This window comes from Charadrius vociferus, unplaced genomic scaffold, assembly GCF_000708025.1.
Source record: "Charadrius vociferus isolate BGI_N301 unplaced genomic scaffold, ASM70802v2 scaffold1, whole genome shotgun sequence".
Classification (NCBI taxonomy): Eukaryota; Metazoa; Chordata; class Aves; order Charadriiformes; family Charadriidae; genus Charadrius; species Charadrius vociferus.
The window spans coordinates 1,668,567-1,684,385 of NW_009647680.1; the positions used below are offsets into that span (position 1 = coordinate 1,668,567).

Genomic DNA, 15,819 nt, shown 5'->3' on the forward strand with positions numbered 1-15,819 from the left:
CAGTGGTTGGCACAAGCCAAAGATCACCAGTAAGCAGTTCGGACAAACTGCTCTGGTTTGAGTATAAACAAGTTTAAAAGTATGGATGTGAGGTGCACTGTGCCAGCGGGTCTCAGGGAGAACAGTCATGGGCACATTTAATTTACAACTGTAGATGTGGCCGTGTTGCCTTCCTCACTTTGCCCTCTGGCAGCAACCGAACATGTTAAGTTCCCCTGAAATCAGGGTTTACCAGCGGTGTTAGTTTACCTGGAGAAGACAGATGACCTTGTGCACCAGTTAGGGCAGCATGCTCTGGTCGTGAATGTGGACACCCAGCAGCCATGTTCCCTCACAGCTTCTGGACCATCACACCCACTGTTAGCAAGACACGCCTGGGTTCCTCCTGCGGGCGCATAGGCAGTGGCTCCCAGAGCTGGTCCTGAGCCTGCAGAGGCTTCTTGAGCTATATCTGTAACAGTTTGGGTTGGTTTGACAGTAGGCTTTTGGGTGCTTACAACTTTCCAGGAAGTAGTGAAATGCATCTTATATGAGGAAATACCAATGTGCTTTATATCATGTTTAGCTTTTTCTATTGATTTCGGCTGGAGAAAGTGCAAATCCGAAGAAGCGTGAATAAATGCACAAGATACACTGCATCATGGCAAATGTCCTGGGAAGATGCAAATTCGGCTCCTCTTCTAGCCTACTTCGCTTTTTTCTGCCTGCTTCGAGTCCTTAGAGAAAGTCACGATCTGAATCCAAAGCCCTCTTTGGGTGGTGCTGTGATTTCTCCTGTGCCAGGGCAAAGCAGACATTCCTTGTGATTCAAAGGAAATGCGAATGCTGACACGTAACATCTTTTCTTTCTTTTAGGGATTGTCATGAATTTTCCTGGTCTGGGCTATTGCAGAGGAAAGATTTCATTTGAATTTGTCAGGGTGGCAGCTGAAAGACTTAGAGCTTTGGAGGTGTTGGTTCTGGACTGAGCAGCGTGTGCAGAAGCTGTTCTGCCCCGTGCTGTGAAGAGAGTGCTTTACGGTGCCAGTGACTGCCTGATCTCCTCAGTAAACACCGGTAGAGTTGCAGGGTAGAACTTCTCCCAGAGCTCTTCTTCCATGTTACTGCATGTCAGCTCTCATTTTCCTTGCCAAGAGTGTGCTGACAGCATAGTTTTAATTCAGATTTGGGGAGGTGAAATCTCCAAGTGTTGCTGATGGATCCATTGTAGTGCAGTCACATACTTAGTAGGACAGGACTAAAAACAATTTGGTCATTTGCCATTAGTTCACTTCCAGATTAGTAACCAGTCTGATCACAGCTGAGGGACAGCTAAAAGCAAGAGTTTTGCTATTCCCTGGTTGACGGCAGAGCTGGTGGACCCAAAAGATTCCATCCTTGCTGTGTACAGCAGGTACATAAAGTGTTTTACTCATCAGTAAGCTTGGACTGTGTATACACATTGTTGGAGGCCTGTTTCTGCCACTGCTTTGGCTTCAGGCAGTGCCAAAAATAGCTTTCCTTTAGGGTTTTGGGGTACTTGTGATTCTGGCAGCTCTGCTGATTTCTTGTAGTGACTTTTCCTTCCCGGGAAGGGCCCTGGGACCAGGGGTGGTTCACAAGCAGGGTGTGACCAGTTTAAGGCAGCTCCATCCTCTCCTCAAATTTCTAACCATGACCTGTTTTGACAGCATGACTCACCACTCTGATGGGGAACCTGCTGCACTCTGTGTGGGTCAACCATAATTACCACAGCTCGTCTGACTTGTGTTAGATTTGTCACTTATTTCCTGTGGGAGCCGTGACAGTGGTAATCGGTATCCCACCACCCTCCTTAAAATGAAGTACTGTTTATTAGAACAAAAGCATGTATTGTTTTAAGAACTGATGTTCCTCTAAATTAGACTCTGTGCTTAACAGTCTGGCCATGTTCACTGCACACAGGAACTGTAGTAGATCTGTCTTCGCCACAGAGATGCTTTGTGTCCGTGCTCATCCCTGCTGCAGCATGTGTCTGTTTAAATCTCTCCTTGCAGCCACACGGTAGCAACCGCACCGTTTCGATCTGTTAACTCCCAGCGTCAGCCAGACTAAGTCTGCTGGTTGTCAGGATCATCCCCATTGTGCTTCAGGTGTTACCTGGAGGTTATCATCTGTTGAGATGCTTTCCCATCAGGGCACGCTGAGCTCAGTGGTGTGCATGTGTAGATTCTCTGCTCTCCCAGCCCAAGTCAGACGAGTAAAACCAGAGAGCTCAGTCTGAGAGGAACATGGGAGTTACACATCACTGTCCAGATCACATACAGTCACACAGCCAGAGACATACAATTATTAGGTTTCTGGTGGTTTTAGGGGATTGCACAGCTGTCATAAACACTGAACAAAGCCCAAAACAGACTCGTTTTTTTTGGGGGTGTTTTACTGTCTGTTCTCCCTTCTGTCTTTCCTTCTATCCTGTCTGGTAACTCCACTTTCCATCCCCAGTTGCCACCCACCACATTTGAGCTAAGTGCTGGGAGAGGAGTGAGGGCTGTCAGTCACTCGTTCAGTTCTGCTCCTGTCTCTCCTGTAAGCACCATGAGGTATGTTAAAAATGCTCTCAGGGGGATCCCCTGTGCTCCTGCATCTGTAGCCTCCACAGTTCCTTTGCCATAGGTGAGCCTGCCTGCAGCCTTCTAGTTTTTCTCTTCTTCAGTGACCTGAGCAAAACATCTGCCTCTCTGGGAAGACGCATGAAATGCAAGTTGCCAAGATAATGCAGTCCCAGGCTCCAGCCCTAAATGCTCTTTGCTAACAAAAGTTGTTTTGAGTTTCAGGTCTGGGGATTTGACTGTGCTGAGGTCTCAGACCATCTCATTTGCTAACCTGCTGTTGTTTCTTCTTCAGGGAATTCCCAATGAAAGCTGGAGGTTGACCAAGATTAATGAGCGCTATGAGCTGTGTGATACATACCCTGCCATTCTAGCTGTGCCTGTAAACATTCCTGATGAAGAATTAAAGAGAGTAGCGTCTTTCAGATCAAGAGGACGCATACCAGTGAGTGTGACAAAAGAAGCCACTTTGATGTGGTGTTGTTACATACCTTTGGGCCATAAATAATACCAAGATCAGGCTGAATGGATTCCAGGGAGCAAATAAATGGTCAATGGATAATAAAAGTGACAGCAACATGTTTGAGGAGTTAGAAAGCAACATTATCTGCTGGAACCACTGTTGTGAAAGAGATGTAGACTAAACCAAAATGAGAAGATAAGATAACTTAGCACAACCCAGACCAAAACTCAGTTCAGTTCCTGGGAAACGCAAAGCAGCCCTATTTGGTTGTTTACAATTGTCTGGCCTACTTTGACTTTCAGGATAGAGGGATACTTAGGGATACTCTTGATGTCATTGCTTATTAAGTGAAATTAAGACAAAACACATCTTTATTATTATTTCAGCACTAACTGAAAATGTACTGTTTTGCTTCTCAAGCCCATAGAAAATTAAATACATTCCTGAAGTGCTTAGCTTTTACATGGTGTAATGTAGAGTAAGACATAGCCCAATGACTGCAGAGCGAGAAAGTGTGTTTGTGACTCATGCAACAGAGAGAAAACAGTCTGCGTCATATTTAAAAGTCAGACTTAAACCTATTCAGTCACCTCTTGTTTGTTCAAACTTTGGGAATGCCACCAGAATGAATGAGTAAGGACAGAAGAGTTCGTTCTTTCATTCAATCGTGATTTAATAGAATCCAGCCTTCTGGAACTAGCTAATACATGGCAGGATCCCAGCACAAGCCATTACAGGTAAAACACTTCATCGGTTTAATGAATCCCATTTTTCCTTCGTTTCTTTCTCATTTGTTTCCAAAGGTATTGTCATGGATTCACCCAGAAAGTCAAGCAACGATCACTCGCTGTAGCCAACCAATGGTGGGAGTGAGTGGCAAACGAAGCAAGGAAGATGAAAAGTACCTTCAAGCCATCATGGATTCTAACGCTCAATCCCATAAAATCTTCATATTTGATGCAAGGCCTAGTGTGAATGCTGTAGCCAATAAGGTCAGGTGCTTTTTCCTCTGTCAAAAGCTGGGAACGTAATCATTTAGAGCACATTTCCCACCACCAATTTCAAATTATTCCTTTTCCACCGTGAAGAGATTCATATGCAGTGATCTGATCCTCTAGACAGACTTTTACACCTGCACCGGTATCGGTAGATATCAGTGTGACTATGAAAGGTCCGTTTGGATTAATCCAAAACTTGAAATGAGATTGGATGGGAAAAAATCCAAGTAGTACTGAGGTTAAACTCTAACACCCTGGATCTTGTGTATCACCATTTTTCACTTCACGTGCTTGAAAGGCTGCTTCCTCTAACAGCGCCAGAACTCTGCCCCTGTTAACCCTGACGGGAGCAGAGGTTACTCAGCACTTCTGAAAATCAGGCGTCTTGATCTTTAATTTCAAAATATAAGCTGGGGATCTTTAGTGTCGAGGAATGTTGCTGTGTTCTTCCTGCTGTTATGTCTCATGCCATCACTCTAAGCCCTGTTTTAATGGTAGAACTGCTTTGTTGCACTAAAGCTGATGGGTTTTTTTTCTTTTTAATCTATCTTTTCCACTACTTAGGAAAGGCAATTAGTGTGTGGGATATACTCCTCTATAATAGTATGGTAAATTTGTAAATGACAGAATAGTGAATCTAATGAGCTAGCAGCTTGAATGGGGATAAATGATAATTACAGGGAAAAAGAAGGCTTGTAATGTGATATTCTTTGGTAAAAATTACAGCATTCATTACTGTTGCAGGAAAGAGACACAAAGTGTGTGCATGTCCTTATTTGTTCCCAGTTTTAAGATATATCAATGTTTATTGCCTGTTTACAGCACAACCACTGTGATATTTTGTCAGCTTGGGATAAAGTATAAAATGTGGTTTTACTTTAATGATTTTTATGTGGATTTTGTTCTTCAGGCTAAAGGAGGGGGCTATGAGAGTGAGGATGCCTATCAGAATGCTGAATTAGTGTTCCTGGACATACACAATATTCATGTTATGAGAGAATCGCTAAGAAAACTGAAAGAAATTGTGTATCCCAATATCGAGGAGACTCACTGGCTGTCTAATTTAGAGTCAACTCACTGGCTAGAGCATATCAAGGTATGCATGTGGCTGAGTCACCACAAGTCCGTACCAGTCTGTTCAGTGGGAAACGTATCCAGAGCTAACTCCAGTGCTGGATTTTCAATTCATGAGAAATATTAAGGCTTAGAATTTGTTTTCAATTTAAAAACAACTGAAACCACAGTTTCTTGGAATGGGGAATTTTGAGGAGATGGGAAGAGGGACAAGAGAAGGGGTTGAAATACTGAAAGATGGTGTTTTGGAAGTGAAGTGAAGTGTTCCTGGGTAACGTATAACTGTGAAAGCCCTGGTTAGAGCATAGGAGTCCCAGAGCTTCCAGGCTCTTGACTTGGGGATCCTCAACATCCTGACAGTACTGCCTGGTCCAGACAGCAGATGTTGAGAGTTCATACCCCATCAGCCTTTCAGGAATCCAAGCAGAACTGGAATGAGTGGGGCAAAATGCTTCAGCTTCTACAGGTGTTGGCTTTCAAATTAAGCTTGCTCTTTCCTAAAAACGCCCAGCTTACGTTGTCTGCCTGCTAATGCAAAAAGGGGCAGTTGCAAGGTGATGGCTATTTTGTGTTCGTGTTCAGACACAGAGTGCTGCTGAGTTTAAATCCTGGTCTGTCCAAGGACTGAGCTTAATGCAGGGGCTCTTCTAGGGTGTGCCTTTTCTACAGTTTGGATGTGTTGTCATCTTGTTGGAACAAAGAAATGTGTTCACCAATTTGCTGTCCTAGTTATAAAGTAGTTGGAACTGATTTACCATTCTCCTTGAGGCAGACAGAGCCCTTGGTTTGTCCTGTGTTGTCACCAGCCATTTTTCATTTATAGTTTCTGTTCCAAAGAGATTTTGTAACTTCTTTTTTTTCCCCTTGTCCCAGCTCATTCTCGCTGGAGCCCTTCGGATCGCCGACAAGGTGGAATCAGGGAAGACGTCTGTGGTTGTGCACTGCAGTGATGGCTGGGACCGAACAGCCCAGCTCACCTCTCTGTCTCTGCTCATGTTAGATGGCTACTACCGAACTATCAGGGGCTTCGAAGTGCTAGTGGAGAAGGAGTGGCTGAGCTTCGGCCACAGATTTCAGCTGGTGAGTCACTAGCCCTTGGAAGGCACTGAACAGAAAGTTATTGTCCACCTTGAAGGATTTCAAAGGAGTTTAGCCTTTCCTGTGAGAAGTCTCCCACCTGAACTCGCAGAAGAAAGGTGAATGCTGTTGCTATTGTTTTCTGCCTATAATTCCAGTCATCTCTTAACCTCCTTGGAGAGAGTAGTGGTTAGATACGAGGAACAGGTGGTATTAAATTTCTCAGCTGCCTGACTGATATGTTGTGTTCCCATGCTTGGGCTTGAACTAACAGTATGTGTTGCATTCAGGATGGGCATTTCTGCTGGGAGTTGGCAGAGACCACTGGGGTAGTTTTTGTTTTTCCAGGTCAGCCCATTTTCTGAGACTGCTTGGACACTGTCGTTTAAAAAATGCCTCGGTATTGAAAAGGCTGGAGAATTTGGTTATGGGCTTGACCTCACATTTTCTTCAGGCACATTTTATTTTTGAGAAGGCTTTTAATTGTTTAGGTAAAAGATCAGCAGTTTGAGACTGGACCAAGAGTAGCTCATGGTTGCGTCCCTAAAGTTGGCCGAGAGGCAACTCTGTGGACTTGTGACACACCAGTTTGTTACGGTTTGCACTGATGGGAACTGAGAGCGCCTTTCAGTAGTGTCCTTTCAGTCTTTGTTCCTATTGTGTTTTGCTCTCTTGTGGTCATTTAATTTTGTCAAGGGCTAGAAAAAGGTGTGTTTACAGCACATGCGATGGTGGGTTGCATAGTCAAATGCTCTGAGGAAAGTGGGGAAACTGAGGCACTAAGCAACTGAGGTTCTGCTGCAGCAAAACAGTTATCTGGTGTTTGAACAGTGAGTATTTTAGCTTCCCTGTCTATACAAAGAAGATAATGATACTGATTTCCTTTAGTGAGGGGAGAACAGTATTACAGAAGAGGTAAGGATCTCTTTACTTACATGTTCTTGTCCTGTCTTTGTCCGGTACTTAGAGCTCCTGGGTAATAGATAACCACTCATGTACTACACTAGTTATAAGGAATCAGGCCTCACATGTCTTGGCCACACATCACGGTCAGGGTTGGAGGACTCCTTCTGGGGATACTTTCATCACTGCCTCTCTTGAGGTGGCAGGAGATGGGCTGGGTTAGTGTTTGTACAGCGCTTGGAAGCTGCGAGGTGTTGCGTGACGGTTATCGCCACATGCCGTGCCTGTAGGTAGTGTTTAGATCTAGCACGCTGTACTACTGAAGTAGCCAGGACGACAGCTGCAACCGAAGCAAAAAGCATTCTCATTTTTTTCCTTCTGAACCTTAGCTATTAACTGAAATCAGTGCCAGCATAGCATCTGGAGCCTCTACTCAAACAACTCTTGTTTTAATTTAGCATGAAAATATCCCCATAAAGAAATTTCACTTCAAAGACAAAAGGAGTAGCTGTCCTTTACTCCTTTACCCAGTGATACGGACACAGAGAAATCGGGACTTATTTGAACCTTCTTGTAGCTCTTGGTGAAGGCTTGGGTGGCTGAGAGGAAACCCATGAACCCTGTGTGACTCATGTTCTTTGTCCTGCTCGGTTTCAGAGAGTTGGCCATGGAGATAAGAATCATGCAGACGCAGATCGCTCTCCTGTCTTCCTCCAGTTCATCGACTGCGTCTGGCAAATGACAAGACAGGTAAATTGCTGGGTGGCACGTATGTCCACAAAGCCACTGTACCAAGGTGTGGCACAGTGTCTGGCCACAGGAGTAACTTCCAAGCTGATGTGCACAGGCTCACCTTCCTGGGCTTCTACTCTTCTGACTCTGGCAACAAGTTTCTTAGGAGTCTTTTTAGCAAAGTACACAGGAAGGCCACGATATCAGCTTGTGTCAGATTAGCTAATAGTCGGGGCTGCTTACCTACATGCTGCTATAATAAATGTGAGAAGAAGCTTGCTTTGCCCTAGAATAGGAGACAGCTGCCTCACATTTGTCACAGAACAGACACCCCAGCCATCCTCCGTAGCCCACCGTGCCTTTGAGCTGCTAATGTAAGCCTCTAGCGTGGTGGGTGTGGGAAAATCCCTATTGCCTCTGCTCAAGCTGATCCCGTAACCAAACCTGCAGCAATGGAGCAATGCATTTGCTCCCTTTTAACTTCTGCTGAAGGCTAACATACTGCTCCCGATTCATACCCGATGTATGGAGCTGAGTTCCTCACTTCAGACCAGGCATGGCAGAGGCACAGTTCAGGAGAGATCCCCTATGGCTGGGAGGTTTTTCCCCAGGTATGTGGGACCGGGAAGGTTTTTTGTGTCTGCTCTGACACAAAATGTGTCGCATGGCAAAAGTCAGCTACGGCCAGGCTGAAAAAATTAGGCTCATCATGGATTAAAACAGGTGAAACAGAGAAGGATGCCACTGTATATGAAGCTGTACTGCATCCAAACAGAGATAGAGGAAGGCTTTACCGTCATCACAAGTCACTTTCACCGTTCTGTCCTTGGATTGCTCCCAGAAGCAGTTATCCTGACCTGCAGCTGGTGAGGTCAGGATGCTGCAACCGGGGCAGCCTGGGAAGAGAAGGGTGGTTTGTGAGGGAGGAAGGCCCCCTGCTCTCCTCTCCATCGCCCCAGCATGTCTTTGCAGTTCACTGCACGTGTTCTTACTGACCCTTTGGGGAGCTTCAGTTCTCCCTGTATTTGGGCCTGATTGTTTCTGTGTGGAACGGCAATAGCAAACACAGCCCTTACCCATACTGACACCCCTCCCACTGACTCGTGTTGCAGGATGCCTCCCTGCTGTTCCCTCCGGGAAGTGCTGTGTTGCACAAACAAGTTATTTCCATTTAGCCCTGGGAAATTTCCGTTTCTTTTTATGCATTATTTCACATATGCTTCAGCCTTTTTTCACAGTCTTGTTGCATGGTCTGTCGTGAGGCGCAGGCATAGCAGAGCAAGCTTCAACTTGAAGCAGCACCAAGTGTGTATAAACACAGCAGTCAAACCCTTCAGACCTCTGGCTTTTGCTCAAAATTCCTCTCTGCACATGTAAAGCAGCTTTCCAAGAGAGAAACTCTTTCTTCTGGAAGCAGCAAATATGATCCGGAACATCCAGCCAGGCAGGGAACAGGGACAAACCCTGTTTTAGAAATCAAGAAGAGAGGCCAACTCCTTACCAAGACCACAAAGTGGGAGAAAGTTTATTTGCGATGATTCCTGTTCTAAAATCCCAACCTCATTTTCTGGTTCTGTCTGAAGTTTCCTACAGCATTTGAGTTCAACGAGTATTTCCTGATAACCATCCTGGACCACCTGTACAGCTGTTTGTTTGGGACCTTCCTGTGCAGCAGTGAGCAGCAGAGAGTGAAGGAGGTAAGGCAGCTTCCCTCCAAGGTGAAGGCACGCTACTGTGATTGCTTCAGCTGACCAGATACTGCGAGAGACATTGTTTCAGCGCTCAGGCAGCGGTAGATGCAGGTCTGAGTAATGCCAGGCCCCCTTCCTAACAGGTTAAATCGCTGCCTGTTGGAGACTTTACATTTCAGAGCAATACCTTTTACCTCTGGACAGTCCCGTGGCTTTCAGCACAGCTTTCAGCTACTCATTGGTGGCTGAATAGCTCCTGGTGTCTCGCAGGTAGCTGGAAACGCAGTTTTTATTTGAAGTCCAGTTTAATCTAACTTTCTCTGTGGAAACAGGTACCTTTTTGCCCTCCCTTTATCCTTGGGGTGGTCCCGCTAGGTTGATTTTAACTACCAAGTGTGTATTGTCATTCTGCACACACAGGTTACGGCAAGTAACTGCTCTCAGTGTGCATTCGTGCTGTGTGTGCGTTGTTCTGGGAGAGGACAGAGCCGCTAGTATGGCAAAGGACGCGCCTCTGGGTCCTGCCTCCAGCCAGCTCTGCCCTGCAGTCTGGACGAGGTTTGTTTGCGGAGGGAGGACTGTATACACATACACATTCAGACCATTCAAACACTACCCTATTCAGACCCCAGAATCAGAAGGAAAAGCAGTGACACTCATTTCATCTCGCCTACCTAAAGCTGATGCATTTTGTCACCAAAAAGGTTGCAGCTTAACGTCACAGAGGTGCAGTAAGGACAGTGCTGTGTGGACCTGATGTGATTATATGTGATAGCACATCAGTTAAAAAATAATAATAAAAAACCCCCCACTGTAATACAGAAGTGATTGCATTGTACTGTAGTGAAATCAGGGTCCCTGTTCCTCTAGAGTCTGCAATGGTTGAATAATTGTAATTTCCAGAGAAAACCTGCATGCTTGAGGCTTTTTTTAAGGCCTCAGCCTAGAGAAGTACTTAATCTAGAAAGCACTTCAACACTGGTTTCGCTGGGACTATTCACAGGCCTGATTATTCCAGTAGATCAGGGCCCAAGTCAAATGTTTTCTTTTTTTCTTTGCAATTAAATACTCCAGCAACTCCTCCAGGAGCACTTTAAAGAGGTGAAGTTTAACCAAGGCATTGAGAGTTCCCGTGCCAGGTCCCCTCGCTGTGCCGATGGCGATTCTTGGCCTCTGTTGGCAGCAGGGAGGGTAAGAGGGGACGTTTCCGTGCCAGGGTGTGTGTGTGTGCCTGCGTCCCTGTGCTTTGATTACAGTAACCACATCAAAAGAACATCTTTGGGTTTTTTTTTAAGCTACAAAAAGGCAACCAGCTCTGTATTAATGACAGGCATACGTATATGCTGTTATAAATACTTTGTAGATAAATGCTGCAATTCGTATGGGAAATAAAACCTCCTCCACGCCCTTCCCTTACAGAGCCTTCCAAAAAAGACCGTGTCGCTTTGGTCTTACATCAACAGCCAACTGGAAGACTTCACTAACCCCTTGTATGTGAGCTACTCCAACCACGTCCTGTATCCCGTGGCCAGCATGCGCCACCTCGAGCTGTGGGTCGGCTACTACATCCGCTGGAACCCCCGGATGAAACCACAGGTACATCTCTTCCAAGGATCCCGCTTTTATTTCCCTCACTGTTAGTACTAATACTGTCATTTTGGAGCTCCAGACCTGTGAAGCACAAGGAGTAATGTACAAACTTACTCTGCCACTGCTCAAATCTAAAAACAAAAGCCTAAATCCAAATGCAAGCGAATGAAAGAGCAGCACCTACAGCTGACTGGTTGCCGCCTCGTGAAATCTGCAGGAGCTGAAGATCCTCAGCAATCTGGAAATTTTCTCACTTAGAATATAGGGAAAATCATCTGAATTCCCTCTCCTTTACAAAAGAGCCTAAAAACCTAAGACTTCTTTGGATGTAGGATTCTAGACCCGAGTTTTGGGGCTGTATTTCGATGACTGTCAATAGCAACCTGCTGCCTGCTTTGGCTGCCTGGGGCACAGGGGTGTGACTGCAACCCTGACAGCAGGGAAAGTGGGTTGCCCAGGGCAGGCTCCTGAGACAAGAGCCTGAACACGGCCCTAAATGCTGAAACCACTTTTTAATAAATAGTAAGGGACATAAATTCCTGGATTGCCTCAGTGTCCAACAGCAGTTAACAGAGCTTTGAAAATCTGGGGCATAAGGTACAGGAACCCAACAAATGCTTTCCAGTACTGCTTAACAGTCAGAACTATGTGAAAATATTTAGATAAATCTGTGTTGGGTTTTTTCCCCAAATCCCTGAAATTCTGTCCAGGCTGAGGTGCCAAGGCCAGTCCCCCCAGAAATGTCAAATACCAGAGTTTTGCAATTGTCATCTTTCAAAATACACACAGAGTTTTGTTTAGCCACCATTGCACTATGCATGTTGGATAAAAATGAGTATCCCAAAGCCAGAGCAACTACTGCCTTACCCCTGGGCTGGGGACAGTGACATAATCCGCCTGCCCCCTCCTTCCCGCATAGCTCTCTGCCAGGTCAGCAGTAACGCTTTGCGGTTCAGGCTTCCGCTTCCACGCTTAACTCCCAGCACTCAGCTGCACTATTTCTTGCAGGAACCCGTCCACAATCGCTACAAGGAGCTTCTTGCCAAGCGGGCTGAGCTGCAGAAGAAAGTGGAGGAACTGCAGAGAGAAATCACCAACCGTTCCACCTCGTCCTCGGAGAGAGCTGGCTCTCCCGCGCAGTGCGTCACTCCTGTACAGACAGTTGTATAATACAGACTTTTTTTGCCGAGTACCTTCCCAGGACCACGGGGGCAGCTTTTCTGAAACCCTCTGGATTTCCAGCGTGGTGTCTGGGACATGCCAACCTATTTATTTATTTCTCTCCAGGGTAATTTATTAGTACTGTAGCACTAGAGGAAGCTTAAGCAAAAACAGACAAACAAACAAGGCCCCCTATGCAATTAACCTTCTCAGTGGCTAGATTATAATACAAGCTAATTGCACTTGCCACCTAAAAGAAACCTAGAGCTCGCTCTTTGTTCACTTATGTGCTGGAAACCACTGGGCTTTAAAGAGCCTGTGCACTGGAATGAAGCACTGTGGAGGAAAAACATCTGCTCAGAAGTTTGAAAGGTTTCCCCTTTGCAAAAAGGAAATATCAAATCTGATGTTATATCGGAGCCTATAATACAGCTGTTAAGTCATGAAAGCCTCTGCTATTAATGGCTGCATAGCAGTGTTAATGAGAGCATTTGCCAACATACTTAGACACAAGCAGCGATAGAATCTGAAACATATCCCTGTTCTTGCTTTTTCCCTTTACGTTGATCTAGATCATAGGAAGCCATGTAAACGATGCCTTATCTAAAGAAAGGGCAGCTTCTACCAATAAAACATGGTGGTAGAGGAGCAACCTACATGACTTAACTTTGTAGGACAAAGTTTACTTCTGTATCTGCAACTTCAGAGTCTCGCTTACGGTTTACATTGGGTGTGCTGGGATGCAACTCAAGCACCTTTATTTCTGGGGGGAAGCAGAACACGGCTCCCCTGGGCTTTCTGCAGCTCCTCTGTCCTCCAGTGCCTCACGCTCATCAGGGGAAAGGTGGGGGAATACCAAGGGGCACGTGTGAACTGCTGGGATCGGTCATTTCATTTTGCTTGGGTAAGCGTAGTGATTTTAATGCTTCTGTGCAGGATCATAGTGGCGTACTTAAGGTATTTCTGTTTTCTGTTAACTAAGGGAAGCAACTGCGTATCAACCAAAGAAGCCTTTCTGCCTGCATTGCAACTGCTGCTTAAGGTTATTCTGGTAGATGAAACAGCTTAGCCAGTTTCCGAGCCCTACGTTTCGGTCTTTTTTCCTCATAGCATACTTAAGAGTCAGCGTCACTTGACTAAACTCAAGTTGTATTCAATTTTAATATAAAATTTTACTGTAGAAGTGGAGATAAAAACACACTTGGTAACACAGCTCAGTTTGAGGTTGTAGAAGATCGGGCTTACAGCAAAGGCAGTTATGTATGTGCAAGGATCTTTGCTCCAGGCTGCTTCTCATCTCCATGCTAAGGAAGAGGGGCAGTGCTTGGTCCAGGTGTCCGTGTTGCTCTTTTATGACAGGATCCCATACTGTGGTCACCTCTTTAACACACCCATCAGCATGCTTCTTCATCCTGCCTCTCTTCTGCTATAGAGAAGTATTTTCTGAGAGGGTACAAGAATGGACACATAAGAAATTGCCTTTCAGAGGCCACACTCCTTCCAAGGCAGCAACAATAACTTTTCTCTGCAGCCTCCACTTCTGCCTGCTCTACTGTAATCAATTGGTGTCTCAATACTTACACTGAAGCTCACAGCCACCTTCTGACACCAGTACCAGGCTGTACAGCATCACTGCGTTTGTTAGGGGGTGCTCTGAGATGTTCTGGTTCAACAGTGCAAAGAATCCACGCAAAATACCTTCTGAAGGACTTGGATTTGCTTTAAGGTTAAAGGGCAGATCGGCTCTTTTGTACAATCACTATAGAAGATGGTTCATAGCATTATTCTCTATTAGCAAATTGACTATGTGTGTATATTTTGTTCCTTATTGAACACTGTTTGGTTTCCTTAACACTAATAAAAACTGATAAATGGGTAAAGTTCTTCCTGTGCTCTTATTTTCATCTATGTGGTTCTCCAAAGGACTTCTAGACACACAAATATTAATAAAATAGCACTGAAAACTTAGTATGTAAAATCCAAATCTCTCTCACTCTTATACAGATGGTCTTGCAAGATGCTAATGTTCAAACTCTGAAACTTAGAATGACAGGAAAACAAAATTCATCTCTGGACAAGCTTCTCGTATCCTATATAGACCATTATAAATACAGATACAGTGTTTAGCTGCTCAATATTACAAAAATACTTTCACAATAAAAAAAAAAAAGTCAAATCATTTCTGCTCTTTACAGTGCCATTACCACAGTGACTTTTGTGTAAAAGGAACATTCGCATTTTCCTATGTAACTCCTGTTAAGCCCAAATTCATGGATGATATGGGATCAGTGCTTGATGCTCTCACCCTCACGGGCTTAACTCCAAGTTGGGCACCTCAATCGCTGCAGTGCATATGGAGCTGAAAATATTTCTAAGCCCTCCATCATTAAGGAGCTGCATCTTCAACTCCTCTAAGACAGCCTGAGGTAACACTGAAGTGTCCCCACCTGGGAGCAGGCTGATCCCCAGAGGTGCTTCCCAAGCAAAACTACCGAGTGTAGTTTATCTTTAGGAACCTCCAGGATGAACTGCTCTCCAAGGGGTTACTCCAGCTACACGGAGCCCATGTCTCTAACGTAAACGGAGTTAAGGGGGAGGGCTCCAGGCCTGGTGAACAGCTTCTGCCTTCTCCCCTCACAGCTAAAAATCTTCTGTGCCTTTGAAGGAAGTAGGGTGGATCAGCTAGGGCTAACTGAACTCCCTTCTGCCTGCGTTGACCCTACAGTTCCCTGCCCGTTAGCTGCAGGCAAGGGTGGACAGCTCTGTTCCTCACCTGCAGCTTGCTGGCAGCTCATATTCCTCTCCCTGACCCAGGCGACATCCCATCACCGCAAAAAGCACACTGGATGGGGCACAGCGCTGCAAACATCGAGTTAAGTGAGAGGAAGTGCAGCTTTCCCACAATTCACTCAACAGGCAAGCTGGCTTTATTATTCTTCAGCTGTATAAACGGATAATCTGGGTCTTCTATACATTCCATTAAGAGGAAATTCTTTACATTATTAACATAATAAATAACATTTATTCAGCTGTGCAAGTCAGAGTGCAAAATGAATTGCACCACTACCAAAGTGGATAGCTCATCAAAGCATGTATTTGAAGTTAAAAGCAAGATGCCAGGGCTGAATGGCACAATTGAGGCACTTGCAATTTAAAACTCTTGTGGTTTATCTCACTCCTTTACCACCCAAAGCCGCAGACTAGGAGATGGGGTATTATCCCCTATCCTATAGCTTTTCCATAAAGTACGATTGCTGTAGAAAGATTTCACTCTTCAGACTTGAATTCAATCAATCATTAAGCAAAATAATTTGGAAAAGTTATTTTGCTCCTTTTTTGATTACTCAAACATCCATTGCCATTAATGCTGATTAGTGCAGCACAGCAGAACAAGAACTAGGAAAGCTTTTTGAGGCGAGCTAGCACGGTTTGCCTGTTCTCCCTTAGACACTCGCAGGGTTTGAGTAATTGCAGCTCCACACAGAACAGAACTGACAAAAGCCCTTAAGACTTGGGGGGTCACAGCATCGTTTTCAAAGAAGATGCACCTTGCGAAGCTT

At 45.1% G+C, this 15,819-nt stretch overlaps 1 protein-coding gene across 1 annotated transcript in view; it reads left to right on the forward strand.

Moving 5' to 3' along the window:
* The window catches only part of MTMR2 (myotubularin related protein 2), a 40,756-nt gene extending 28,115 nt beyond the window's left edge, over window positions 1-12,641 (forward strand). The window contains exons 7-14 of the mRNA XM_009881165.1: window positions 2,866-3,015; window positions 3,837-4,025; window positions 4,942-5,127; window positions 5,979-6,185; window positions 7,743-7,835; window positions 9,401-9,514; window positions 10,928-11,104; window positions 12,107-12,641. Coding sequence (XP_009879467.1) covers window positions 2,866-3,015; window positions 3,837-4,025; window positions 4,942-5,127; window positions 5,979-6,185; window positions 7,743-7,835; window positions 9,401-9,514; window positions 10,928-11,104; window positions 12,107-12,268 — 1,278 coding nt within the window. The 3' untranslated portion in view covers window positions 12,269-12,641. The remainder of the gene's footprint in view (window positions 1-2,865; window positions 3,016-3,836; window positions 4,026-4,941; window positions 5,128-5,978; window positions 6,186-7,742; window positions 7,836-9,400; window positions 9,515-10,927; window positions 11,105-12,106) is intronic.
* The last annotated feature ends 3,178 nt before the right edge of the window (window positions 12,642-15,819 follow it).